At 42.7% G+C, this 13,861-nt stretch overlaps 1 protein-coding gene across 1 annotated transcript; it reads left to right on the top strand.

Annotated features, from left to right (window-relative positions):
• The first annotated feature begins 129 nt into the window (after window positions 1–129).
• HMGN4 (high mobility group nucleosomal binding domain 4) lies at window positions 130–7,392 on the top strand. The gene is made up of 2 exons (XM_045295786.1): window positions 130–244; window positions 5,602–7,392. Exon 2 carries the CDS (start codon window positions 5,684–5,686, stop codon window positions 5,954–5,956), a length of 273 nt encoding a protein of 90 aa, XP_045151721.1. The 5' UTR covers window positions 130–244; window positions 5,602–5,683; the 3' UTR covers window positions 5,957–7,392.
• Window positions 7,393–13,861: the final 6,469 nt, after the last annotated feature.

Genomic DNA, 13,861 nt, shown 5'->3' with positions numbered 1-13,861 from the left:
TGAGGGCATAAAAGGTAAAAAGGAGGCTAGGAGAGATTGCAAAGGGTTAGGGTCGCCGTGAGTCAGAGTCGATTCCATGGCAGTGAGAAATCGGCAGGGCTGTGGCCGAAAGGATGTTGAAGGGGCAACTTGATCTGGCTTGACCTGGGGTCTCCCTGCCTCCCCACTTTACAGAAAACCCCACTGAGGAGACACAGCTGGGCTGTCTTCCTTCACTCTGACATCTGCTCTCCCCGCTCAATAAGTAAGTAAATAAATAATTAGGGTCCTAACGTTAAGAAATGAACTAACAGTGAATTCTCCATTTTGACTTACAGTTGGAGAAAAGTCACCGGGATTACCTGCTTGAAATTAGGATTTGTCCCTTGGGTGTGGCCTTTGACCTCTGATACTTTGGCCCCTGTCAGCACTGTCCTTCCATTCATTTTAATTGAATCAATCATTTGTGGGAAAGAAATCTTGCTAGTCCACTTGATCCGTGTATCCGCAGGATTTCCTTGTTAAATGTATTATTATTATTATTTGTTTTTTTAACTACCATTTCTAAGGATTAGCCAGGCCTGGAAATAGCCCCGGTTGTGTAGTGGGTTATAGGTCGGGCCGCTAATCACAATGTCAGCGATTTGAAACCTCCAACTGCTCCATGGGAGAAAGCTGAGGCTGTCTGCTGCTATGAATATACAGGGGTTGGAAACCAACTGGCTGGTTCTACTTTGTCTCTGGAGTCAGAATTGACTCCATTGTCGTAAGTTTGGGGTGTTTTTGGAGAGCCACGCCTAGCCTTTCAGACACCTTGGCGCAGGAACCCATAACAAGTGAAAGGAATGTACAGAAGAGGCAGCAAGAAAGAGCATGACCTTCTGATTCAGGGGCAGGATAAAGACAAAACCCCAAGTTAGAATGATCATCCAGAAACCCAGTTCCGTAACTGTCAAGAGACTATGTGGAAGCAGTTTTTGTTGGGAATGGGCTGAGCGGTAAGTACTAAATGAGATGGGACTTGTCCCGTGGATGCCTAGGGCAGACTCATTCACAGATCAAGAAGATTTTGAGAGCTGGTAAGACCTCAAAGTTCATCCAATTCAAGAATGTCCAAGTTGCCAAAGTCTTTGCACTGCTCCCTATTTCCAAGGCCAGAGGCCTGTGCGTTATATTCATTATTGATACAGTTTGGGAAATTCCCAGTTGTTCATCTCAGTTGAACTCCTACCCACATCTCCTCATCTTCTTCAGCATTGGCACACATTTTTATTAACCATTTTTTTTCTTAAAGCAATTTTTTCCTGGTTCACTTACATTTCACAGGTCTTTTTCTAATGAAGTGCTGCCAATCTTCATAGTTAACCAAAGGATTCTAAGAAAGAGATTGAATGCATATGTTTTTCAAAAGCCAGAAAGAAAAGGTAAACACTCCCATTTCAACTCATGGTCACCTTGTAGAACAAACAGGGTAGAAGCTGGTGGTTTCCAACTGCTGACCTTGCAGTTAACGGTGCCATAACCATTATACCCCCTCTACTTGCTAGCTGCTGAAGGGCAGAGACCCTCCTTCATAAAAAGTGCTCTGATGACAAGAGGGGTTAAATGGCAAGCTTTAACAAGAATTTCAGTGCTGAGCAATGTGAAGATGTGAGATGAAAACGTTCCCAAGCTGCTTGTCCTGTTCTCTTGATAATATAATTTTGTCCTTGGAACTGTTATTTTGTAACAAAAGGGAATTGCTCAAGTCTTCAAACGTTAGGAGTATCTTGGGAAAATGACCTCAGTTTCTGGCTTGATCATTTCTTGCGCTGGCCATGCCGCTGAAACGCGTATCTTTGAATCCCCCAAACTTAAAAATTTGCTTATAATATTTCTTTCACATGCATGGCGGAATAGTATTAATTGTGTGATACTTTTCTATTTTCTTATTTAATAAATCGTTTTCTTGAGGGGAGCAATACCAGGTAGTAAGAACTGCCTCTTTCCCCAGCCCTCCTTCACCTTCATGGAAATGACCTTTTATCCCATGGGTCCTTTGTCATTACTTGTCTATCTGCACTCTTACCTTTTAAAGTCTCTGGAGAGTCAGCCACCAGGTCTCCTGATCAACTTCCTAACAGTGGGTTGCAAGGAGCTCCTTCCTATTTGTATACGCAGATACAGGCATCCAGCCAATGGCCAGTTTCCATAAAGTTGCCTTTATTTATTGTCACGTCCTGGGCCTTTGGCCTGTGGTGATCATGGCCCCTTTGCTTGTGATGGATTTCCAGGGCTCTATCTTGAAGAAGACTGAACCCAGGAAACATGCTGTGTGAGCATTCCCCGCAAAAGGAGACGCACGGAGAAACACAATTTTGGAGTAAGATGGAAGGAGAATGGTATAGACTCTCCATTCTACAGGGAATTGTGTCCGAAGACAAAAACTTGCCCTTCAATTTCCTCTCTCATTCCCTGGCAATAAAAAAGGGATAAATAGATAGGTGATAGATAGATAGATAGATAGATAGATAGATAGATAGATAGACCTCAGCAAATAGCAGTAGACCATTGGATTAGCTGATCATTTATTGTTCTGACTGAGACACTTCAAGAGAGTGCAAAGAAGCCTGGTCAATATTAAGCTGAGACACAGTCACTCTGGTAACAAGTGATTGCCATGCCATGTAATGTTTCCCACCAGGTTCGCTCTTTTTTTTTTTTTTTTTCAGGTTCGCTCTTTTAAGAACAACTTTCTCCCCTTCATTTCAGGGCCCACTAAGACCCCAATTCAAAACTGATTGACATCATTTCTGGTATTCTCCTCAAATACTTACCTTCAAATTTCTTTTTCTCTTATTGTGACTGAATTTGGATTTAAAAAAATATATCTATTCTCTTAAGAATTGCTGAAACATTTCTCTAATGCTGTATTGGAGGGGAGAGATGGGAAGGGAATTCAATGTAAATCTGCATGACGTTTATGGGAAGAGGTCTTTGGGTTAGCGTAGGTCAGGTCAGTCTGCTGGGTGGAAAGGGAGCAAGGGTCGAAGCCAGTGTGGGAGAAGAGCCCAGAGCCCGGCTTACAACACACTAGCTTTACAGTAACAAGCTGTTCAGTGTAAGAACCCAACTGTTTCTCTTCTCAGTTTTAACCACGGTTCCCAGAGTACACCAGGGGGAAATGCCTGATGGAAGGTCCCCTCCCTCTGCTGTAGATGGCATGAAGGCCATTCCCACTGCGGTTCCACGAGAAGGAAGGAAATTTGTGAAATTTCAAGACATTCTCGCCTTGGGGACCTGAAAATGGGATGCTTTGGCACCACTCAGCAAGGGTCGCATTTAACAAAATTCAAATGATGAAAATCGACGTTTGCTCGAGTATAACTATGGCTCCCAGTTGTTCTACATCGTGAGGCCCAGCAAAACCACAAACAAATCTCCAAAGCAATTTAGGATAAGATTTTTATTTTTTAAAGGAAAAATAAGGGAGTCAAGGCTGGGCAGAGGGTTAAAAATTCCATAGGAAATATTTTCTAGGGCAGGGTGGAAGGGGTGAGTAGCTAGTCTTGGCAGCAAGTTTTAGAAGCTGCATAGTTTCCTTGATTTCAATCATAGGGACAGGCCCTAATTATCCGAACTTAAAATAAATCACTCTCTATTCCTCTCTGCATGTCCCTGAATCTGTGCTCTTGGCTAGCCAGGATTATTTTTGCTACTCCCCTTACCATATTTAGTAGTAGAGCACATTTTCTGTGGGAGATACAGAGAATAATGGTGCAATAGTGCCCCTTCTCCTCCCTCCCCAGTTCAAGGAGAACAGCACCTCCCGGCCTTCCCTGGGGACTAAGCTCCGCGCCCTCCCCACTCCCAGAGCGGACTCACTACTGTGCCGACTTTCATGTTTATTCCTTACTTTGTTTTAGTTTTATTCCTTCCTTATAGTCAAAATAACATATCATTTGGTTTTATAAACGCTATGAATGGATCTGTCTGTATTCTTCAGCAACACGATTTAAGAACCTTTATTGTATTATTACTGTGGAAATGTACACACAATACATACACCAATTCCCCAGCTTCCGCATGTACGCTTCAGCAGCGTTTCGAAGTGTGACGTCATTCTCCCTTTCTCCGTTTTTCCTCCCCGGATTAACATAAACTTACTGCTGCCTAAAGTTCCTGTCCAAGGTTGCCATTGCTAGTGTGATCTCATTTAGACAGTTCTTCAACCGCAAAATGCGCAACACAGACATTTTTTACTAGTTAAAAAGCAGAGACCTACATTTTATCCTGGATCATAGACAACAGGATAAATGTCTTTCCATTTCCAAAGAGGGGAAATTCAATTAAAAAAATTTTTTTCTGATAAGGGGGCAGTAGGCCAAATAAAGTTGAGAATCTATGGTTTAAGGATGAAAGATTACCCCAGAACATAGTTTCAGGGGTTCATTCAGCCTCCTTGATTCTGGGAAATCTGGAGTCTATTAGAATTTTGAGTTCCGTTCTGCACTTTCCCCCTTTTGATCAGAATTTTGCTGTAGAATATTTTATTAAAATGTTCAGGCACCGTCCATTTCTCCTGATCTCCTGGCAAAGGAGGTATTTTTGTTCAACATTATATCCTTGATATTTGCACATGTTTTTGCATATACCTAAAATGAGTCACACTCGCTGAATGATATCCCCTTGTCATAGAGATTACCAACAATTAAAAAAAATCTATTATCCATGGTCACACATGCCCCGTAATGTGTGATTGTTCTTTTGATTAGTTCGGATCTGCTAAGTCCTTGATAGCATCAGACCACTTAGTTTTCACCAATATGGTTGATAAGGGAGTTTATTCTTTTCGGTGGTCTTATTCTTAGTTTCTGATATCACCCATCAGGTTGAGCATGTGCTTATTCACTTTTCTCCCAGTTTAAAATGTTTCATTTTGTCCTTCTGCATCTGTAGGGGTTCTTTATTATATGAGAGACGCTCACTGCCATTGAGTCCATGCTGACTCCTAGGGACCCTGTGTGGGTTTCCAAGAAGTGTAACTAGAGTGGAAAGCCCTGTCTTTCCCCCTAGGAGCTGCTGGTGGTTTTGATGATGCAAATAGAAGCCCCACGCTTAGCCACTACCCCACCTGGGCATTAGTCCTTTCTGAGGTAGATGCATTAGAAATATCTTTGCAAGGGTGCATGGGGGAGAGGGGAGGAGGAAGGGAAGGGGAGGGGGAAAAAAGGAAAATGAGCAGATTCTGGGAACCCAAGAGGAAAGCGAATTTTGGGAATAATGAGGGCAACAAATGTATAGATGTGCTTTACACAATTGATCTGTGTATTGTGATGAATTGTATGAGGCCCAATAAATTGATTTTAAAAAAAGAAAGAAAGAAAGAAAAGAAAGCATATTGATACAATTGCTATATGGAATGTTATAAGAGCTTTAATAACCTCCAATAAAAAGATTAAAAAAAAAAAAAGAAATATCTTTGCCCTGTTTGCAGTAAAAGTAAAAAAAAAAAAGGTATCTTTTTATTTTTAAAATCTAACTTCTTTCTAGTCAACACAAGTGAGTCATGTTGACAGGGTCAAGTCATTCAGTTGGTCCATCTTTCCCTTTACGGTGTTATATTTTTGTGTCTCCTTCAAGAAACCTTGGCTGGCGCGGTGGGAAAGCGACAGAAGCAGCTCCCAGGTTCACCAAAGCCACCTGCCAACTCTCGCTGGCCACCATGCCCAAGCGCAAGGCTAAAGGGGATGCCAAAGGTGACAAAGCGAAGGTGAAGGATGAGCCGCAGAGGAGATCAGCGCGGCTGTCGGCTAAACCTGCCTCTCCCAAACCGGAGCCCAGGCCTAAAAAGGCCCCGGCCAAGAAGGGAGAGAAACTTCCCAAAGGGCGAAAAGGCAAAGCAGATGCTGGTAAAGAGGGCTCCAACCCCGCCAGAAACAGAGAGACCTCCGCAGCCCAGGCCCAGAGAGTGGAAGGCACCGGGGACGGAAAGTGAATTCTCCGTTTTGACGGCTCTGTACTCGTGATGACTGCTGTTGGAAACACATTTTTTAAAAAAATCAAGTTTTATAAACATGATAGACTTTAGGTTTAGGTTTCTTTCTTTCTCTCTCTTTGAAGATGTTCTTGTTAGAAGACAGAAAGCTTCCTTGTCTTTTGTGGAAAGGTCAAAATATCACCAAAAGAATGTGTTTCAGGAGTGAGATGGAAGAGGAAGAAAATACGATTTTCTACCCAGGCTGTGAGGAGTGTTCTTGATGGCCCTGAGGAGTCCCCTCACCCTCACACCTCAGGGCATTCTGACATCACAGCCTTGCGGTAGGTGGGGGTGGGGGCAAAGCTACAGTCTCCTCTTTCCTGATGCTGGACCTGTAGACCTGACTTCTTCAAATAAGAGTCTTCGTGTGGTCCCGCACCCCCAAAGCGAACAGGGCCAGCTAACAATCCTGGGTCAAGGCAGACTCTGGTGACAACATGAAGATAGTGTGGCTCCAAAGACCCAAGTCTCTCTGTGTCGTTTGCGACTCTGCAGTTCTAGAGAATTCTCCAGTTTTCAGTGCGTTTACCTCCACCTCAGTGTGGACCTGGGACGAGCCCTTCAACTACAGGCCTCACACGGGAAGAACACGGCTCAGAAACGTTTTGTAGTTCAAAGCAGCAAAAAGGGACTTGGTTGCCTTTCACAACGACTTTGTTCCAGAGGGGAATTTGGAAGTTTAAAATGTCACTAACGTCCCGGTGGGAGTCATAGGGTTGTTTGTGAAGAGGATCTTATAGAGCTGAATACAATTTGCTTGGAAGGGGAAGTCTGTCATTTCTTACCTAAAGCCAGAAGGACATTCTCCTGGGCTGCCTTGTAAAATCTTGCAGTTTTGTTTTTCACATCTGCCTTTAGTCAGTCTGCCCTGGTTTTTGTGAAAAGTATGAGGTAGAATATAATTTAATGTGGTTTTTTCCATATGGGGAAATAGTCCCAGCTTTGAGTACTGAAAATTTCATCCTCCCCCCACTGATCAATGACATTAGCTGTTTCATAAATTTAAGTTTCTGAATCTGTGTATGTGTGAATCTATTGATAGATTTTTCTGCCAAAATGCTCATCAATTTGTCTAGCATTGTGCAGTACACTCCTGTCCTGACTTCTACACTTTTTAAAACAAGATTTTGATATTAGAGTACAAATTCCACCTCCACCGTTAACATCGTCGTAAAATGTTTCTTTGCCAGGAGTGTCTTGCCTAATTTTAGCCATTTATTCTTCTGAGTTCTACATTAAAAAAACAGAAGTGTTGGGATTTTGACTGGATTTCTATTGAGTTATAAATTAATGTGGGGAGCTATGCCACCCTTGGTCTTCTAATCCATCAACAGTATAGCTCTCCATTTACTTAGGCCTTTGAAACATCCTTCAATAAAGTTTTATAATTGCTATCAATGTCTTTTGTTAATATTTCCAAAGGACTTTATACTTTTGATGCCATTTAGCATGGTATATTTTCATTTGAGTTTTAAAAGATTTTTGTATACAGTATATTTTTGGTTGTTATTTTCACTCGCTCGCTTTCTTGCTATTCTTAATTTTTGCATGCTAAAACCATCATGTTTGTATGTTCTTTTTGGCTTTCCACATAGACACATGTTTTGTATATAGGAGCAGACTTTTTCCTTTGCAGTCCTTTTACCTATGTCTTTTCATTAATACTAGGTATTACCAAGGTGCCAACGTATGGCAGTCATCAATTCCTTGACATTAGGATCTAGCTCATGGGATAAAGAGTAAACAAATCCTTTTTTTTTTTTAATGGGGTGACAAGGAAAGCCGTGTCAGAGGGTGAAATTCAGATAGAGTAATTGCGGAAGTCCTGTCTGATGGGACCACAGGTAAGCTAGCCCCTCAATGAATCGAAGGAATGAAATATGTAACACCTGAGGAAGGATTTCAGCAGAGGGAAATGGGAATGCAAAGAAATGAGTGTGACTGCCTGGAAAGAACCAGGAGGCTCTCTGGGACGTGGGGAGGAGGCTGTCAAGGCGTGGGAGTGGAAGGAGGAAGCTAGTTAGATAACTGTCACAATAGTCCAGGCAAACCGTGCTGGCTATGTGGACCTGGTGGGGAGCAGGGAAGGGAAGTGGGTGAATAGGAAGTCAAATGCCAGGCTTGGACGATCACTTAACCGTTCTGAACCACAGTTTTCTCAGTAGTGTAGCAAGGAAAAATAAGATCTACTTTGCAGAGTTGTTGAAAGAACGAGAGCTACTCCTTGGACATGTTTAATTTACTACTGCAGTTTATCACCTTAGCATTCAAATGACTAAACTAAACATGAAAATTAAAAACACAGAAACTAACCACTACTGGAAAACTGATAAAATGGTATTTGTTGAAACTGCCCAACTGAGAGCCAGACACCTCCACATAAGCCCTTGACCAAAGTCAGTTGTTTAAATAACAAAAGTAGATTTGTTGCCAGGAACAAGTGTCCAAGATTGCTGGTCACCATTTCAGCCAAAGACAGAGACCTGGTTGATTCGAGAATCTCTTGTTTATTCTGCAAGCATGAGACAGATAGAAACAATGGGCTGCTACCTCCAAATTTCTTCCAAAATCCAGTGAAATTTCCCAAGGGTCACACCAGCATGGAAGGCTGACTGAACGAATTGGGGCCTTCCTCAAAACTACCTGTATCCTTGCACTTAAGACTGAAATACCTGGATGGGAGAGGGTGCAAGAGATAACCATTCCAAGACTGTGGAAATGGCAGTCGTCGGACCTTGGGTGGGACCCCTGGCTTAGTGGGTGTCCAATGCAAGGAGACCCAGAACCACCATATATTTGGTGCCGCAATGCGCCCCTTGCATTAATATGACAGGTTTGGGTCTGAGAGGTAAGGGGCTGCCCTGGCAAGAGATGATGCAGGAAATTGTCCCCCAGCACCAACCCCTCTGCTCAATGTAAACAGAACTCAAATCAGTCCGTACAAAGCAACAACTCGTGGGTTGCAGTTCGAAGCTGCACTATACTCGCATAAACGTCTTCATAACAACAGTGCCTTAAATTCTATGTCATTGGATAAATGACTGATGCTATCAATGCAATTGCCTTATACCCTAAGAAGGTGATTGACAGTGTTTTTCTTTTTTGTTTCTTTTGCTTTGGGGTGTTTTTGTTTTGTTTTGTTTGTGTTTGTTGTTGTTGTTACTGTTCTTGTTGGGTCTGCTTTTAGTCTAATGTGACTACCAAAGTAAACCAGAGTCATTTATAACCTGGGGATAAGCAGATGGATTCTGGGCTCCCATGTAATTCTAGCCCTAATCCAAGAGGGCGCTATACCAAAGGGTCAAGAAGAGAGCAAATGGTGCCCGGCTATCAACTGGGATAGTGTCTAGGGTCTTAAAAGCTTGTTGTTCAAGCAAGCAGCCATCTAAATGAAGCGTCAACTAAGTCTTCTCTTTTAATTTTTATTTTTATTGTTTCCTTCTTTCTGTCTGTTTTGGTTTTGTTTTTTATTGTTTCTGTTGGGTCTCCCAGTTTAGGAAGCACAGAAGGAATGGGATGCATAGAGATGAAAACTTGTGCAGTGGTTTCTCGGGAAGAGTGGGCCGGGGAGAATCAGTGGGTTTGGGAGGGGGAAGAAGCATTAGAGTTGGTTTTGAGGATGTATATACAACTCGTTTTAGAAGCAGTTTAACTATGGACATGTAAGATATGTGCTATATTATATTAAGAAACCATTTTAAGAAACAAAACCCAAACGACCTGCAGTTACCATAGGTGAAGGAGAAAGAATTTGTGCTCAGTGGGTAAAGAGTTCCTTTTAACGGTGGTGGAACAATTTGAAGAGGGAGATCACGAATGGCAGTACAACATGAAGAGAATAATGAATTATACACGTAGCATTTGTTGAATTGGCGAATGTTTTGGTGTGTATTTTTGCCAAAATTGAGAAAAAAAAATACATGAATAACAATCAGTATACAGAAAAAGACTGTTCTGAAATTGACTATGATAAAAATTGTTCAATTCTTTTTGACATGGTTGAGCTATGAGTTCTATGATATGTGAATGCAGTGCCAATAAAACGTGGGGGGCGGCGGCGTGGGGGTGTGTGTGCGAGAATAGCTGATCTCTCTTTTGGCCCACTTAAAAATCCAGTGAAAACAAGTTCTGTGTGACAGACTATGTGATAAAAGGGTTTTACAATGACCACAGGAAATGGGTATCTGTACATAGAGTATGTTTTTAAGGTCAGGCCACCATGCTCTGAAGCACTGTGCTCCACTGCTTATTTAAATGGAGGCGGCTTCATGCTCCATGCCTTTAACCTGCCTTTAATGGCCTTACCACATCCCTGAGTTAAAGAACATCCCTACTGATTAAGCTTAATATATATATATATATATGTTTATTTTTACTGCAGGTCAGGTGGCTGGTGCATTCTAATACCAAAAACTCCATTTTGGATTTCTAACAAACTAAATCTTAAATTGTTATATTTCTAGTATTTTGCTGTACAGCAGGATAACTCTTTTACCCCCCTCGATCGGGTGTATACTATCTAATTCCAATATTTCCTTTTGCAATCATGAGTTTCCAGCAATTCTATGTTATTAGGCTACCACTATGCCTCCTTTTTTTAATCCCCATTTCATCTTAGGCAGAAGACAGTAAACATTTATTGTACTTTCTCTTTCGTGGACAACTTGTCTCAAAGACCAACGATAAAAGTCTCTGTCTGCAGAAAGCGCAGAGTCATTTGGGGTCCAGTCAGCACAGTGGGGTTCTGTGTACTGTTGGAATAGTGCCCGAGCCCCTCCCGCTGACGCCCAGACCTGCAGCGACCCTTGAGAAGACATGGGGGAATGGGAACACTGGAATAACAGAAATGAAAACCAAAAAGGAATGTTGCGGTCAGGGGTGAAGAAATGGGCTTTCAGTTCTTCAGTGTCATAACCCTTGAAAGAAACGTGAAGAAAGTGCCATGCATAGCCAATGCTCCAGAAATTGTGTGTTGAAAACAAAAACGCCTAGCCAAGCAACTTCGATTTCATTTACATGCGTATCAATTCCATGGCCCTGTGAATGAAATAACATTACTATCCCCTTTTTACCTGACATATCATGAAACAGACTATCATGCTATGTGGAGCAGAAGGTCAGCAACCAAGAGGAAGACCCTCAAGGAGATGGACTGACGCAGTGGCTGCAACAATGGCCTTAAGCATAATGGTTGTGAGTGTAGCGCATGCAAGACCTGGGAAGGTTGCATTGGGTTATACATACATGGGGCCTCTGTAAATGTGAACCCGCGTCACCCAACAACACCAACAACAAAGGCAAACAGAGACGAAGTAACCTGCACTGAGATCAGACAGTGCATGGGAAACTCTAGATTAAGATCCAGGGCCTAGAAGGCTCTTCGTTGTTGAAACGGGAGGTGCTCACTGGTAAGTACTCCCAATGAAACTCATCCAAAAAAAATTGTATTTCGTATTTGAGAGGTCAACACTGAGACACTGAAAGAAGATAGGATTGAGACAAAGAACGTGAGGTTAAGAGCGGCTTGGTTAGGGTAGGAAAGAGCTCCCGGGAGGGAAGGGAGAGCAGAGAAAGGGACAGGAGCATCTTGAGCTCCTGGATGGGTTCCGAGACCCAACAAGTTGGGTCAGGGAAATCGCAGCTTGTCAGTGAGGCGGTGGGAGATATACAGGGCTCGAGCGAGGGAGGTGTACATTGACAACAAGAAGGGAGATTTTTTGCTTGCCACTGCAGGACCTTGAGTCAGGATGTGATGCGTGGGAAGTGCCTTTGTTGTTTGCCAACCTACTCCCTGGAGTGCTGGGACAGCTTCGCAACCTTGGCCTGGAGAGATAAGCTCCTTGGAATGCTGGGGCAGAAGATGCAGACTTCAATAGGTCATTCATCTTCCTGAGAGGCTGGAAATGGGGGCCTTGAAGTTCTATCTTCCTGAGGAGCCTGAGAGGAGATGGGGGCTGCCTAGTCCGGACCCGGCCCAAGCAGTATTTCTGAATAAATTCAGGAACTTCCCAAGTTAACCTTAGGAACCTGTCAAGTGCAGTAATACCAATATTCTATAAGCCAGATCATTGCAATTTCCAATAAGGAAGATAATAATAAAATATCAGGAGGAAGTGGTCATAGAAATTAAGAATATTAGTGTGTCTAGCAATATAATACTAGAATGGATATTGTTTCTGAACAAGAATGCTGATTTTTCGACAAATATTCCTGAAGTAAAGAAAGCTAATGTAGGAAATCATAAATAAGTGCCCTTAATAGCCTCCGTTTTACATCAAGTCCATTTTCGTCAAGCTACCAAGGAATTTGTTTTTTATTAAAGTGTTTATTATTTGAAAAAACAAAACCAACTCCCCGATGTTGAACTCGGTACATCTGTTGTTGTTAGGCGCTATAGCATCCAAGTGGCACTGTGGACGACACAATGCAATGTTCTCTTGGTCCCCGGCTACCCTCACAATTGTTATTTTTGAGCCCATTGTAATTGCAGACATTGTGTCAATTCCTCTTGAGGGTCCACCTCTTTGTCACGGATCCTCTACTTTACCGAGCACGCTGACAACATGTCCAAAGGACGGAGGAGAAGACTTGGCTCCCTGCTAAGGAGCGGTTCCGGCTGGACCTCTTCCGAGACAGATTTGTTAGTTCGTTTGGCAGTCTAAGCTACTCTGAAGATGCTTCCCCCGGCACCGTAATCCAAGTGCAGCAATTCTTCTGTGGTCTCCCTTGTTCAGTTGTCCAACTTGACGTGCATACGAGGTGGCTGAAAATACCATGTCTTGAGTCAAGTGCACCTGAGTCTTCAAACTGACATCCTTGCTCGTCAACATTTGCAAGAGGTCTTGTGCAAGAGATTTGCACAACGAAATGCATCCTTTGTGTTCTTCGCTGCTGCTTCCATGAACGTGGATGGTGGATTGTGGTTGACGGTACACACCTGGGGGGTGGCGGGGGTGATAGAGGGAATCTCCACGCCCACGTTGTTTTAAACAACCATTTAGCATTTTATTCCGATCTGTAGGTTTACAAATTACTGCCTTGATAATTTAAAACATAATAGTGCAATTATTTTGAGAGTTTAGGTATCTGACATGAATCAGCCCAAATGATTTAAAGTTTTTATTTTTTTTAATCATTTTATTAGGGGCTCATACAACTCTTCTCACAATCCATACATACATCAATTGTGTAGAGCACATTTTTACAATCATTGCCCTCATCTTTCTCAAAACATATAATCAAATTTCTGTTCTTCAAAACCGAGGGATTGGCCTTGGAAAAGTTAGAAAGGTGGGAATGTTATGTTCTTTCATCTGCCCTTGTCCTTTATTCTCAAATGGTCACAGTGACCCTTCCAAAACGTACCTTGTCACACCTCTCTCCAAACTACCAACGGTTTCATTACAGAAAAGTCTTTCTAAGACCACAGAGGCTGGCTTCCTCCCACAGATCTACCCGGATGCACTTCCGGTCCCTTCTAGGCCACTGGGAGGTCCACACCTTTCTGTGTCACCTCTCGGCAGGCCAACACGACATTGGGTATTGGTTCCTGATGCTGAGAAGCTGTGCAGTTTTCACCATTTGCCCCCTAGTTTCCTAGCAGACCTGGCTCAGACCTTTGGGGCCCTCTTACCCAAGTCCTCTTTGGTGGTGTTCCAGCACAAGAGGATAGTCCCCCACCACCCCGGAGCTGGAGAAACCTTGAGATGGTGAAGCATTGCAGCTGAGTAGCCCTTTACTAAGCAGGTAAGAGGGTCTTTCTCCGAGTTACTGTGTTTTAAATCATTAAAAGCATATGATTATACAGATATGCTTGATACAATTGATGTGTGGGTTGTTATAAGAGCTGTAAGAGCTCCCAAT

Source organism: Echinops telfairi, unplaced genomic scaffold, assembly GCF_000313985.2.
Source record: "Echinops telfairi isolate 266 unplaced genomic scaffold, ASM31398v2 ScPeMD7_5868;HRSCAF=6743_0, whole genome shotgun sequence".
Lineage (NCBI taxonomy): Eukaryota > Metazoa > Chordata > Mammalia > Afrosoricida > Tenrecidae > Echinops > Echinops telfairi.
The sequence above is the reverse complement of the archived record's forward strand: the minus strand, read 5'-3'. Positions and strand labels throughout refer to the sequence as shown.

Coding starts and splice junctions, on each gene's coding strand:
- HMGN4 (XM_045295786.1), top strand. CDS start 5,684: ATGCCCAAGCGCAAGGCTAAAGGGGATGCCAAAGGTGACAAAGCGAAG.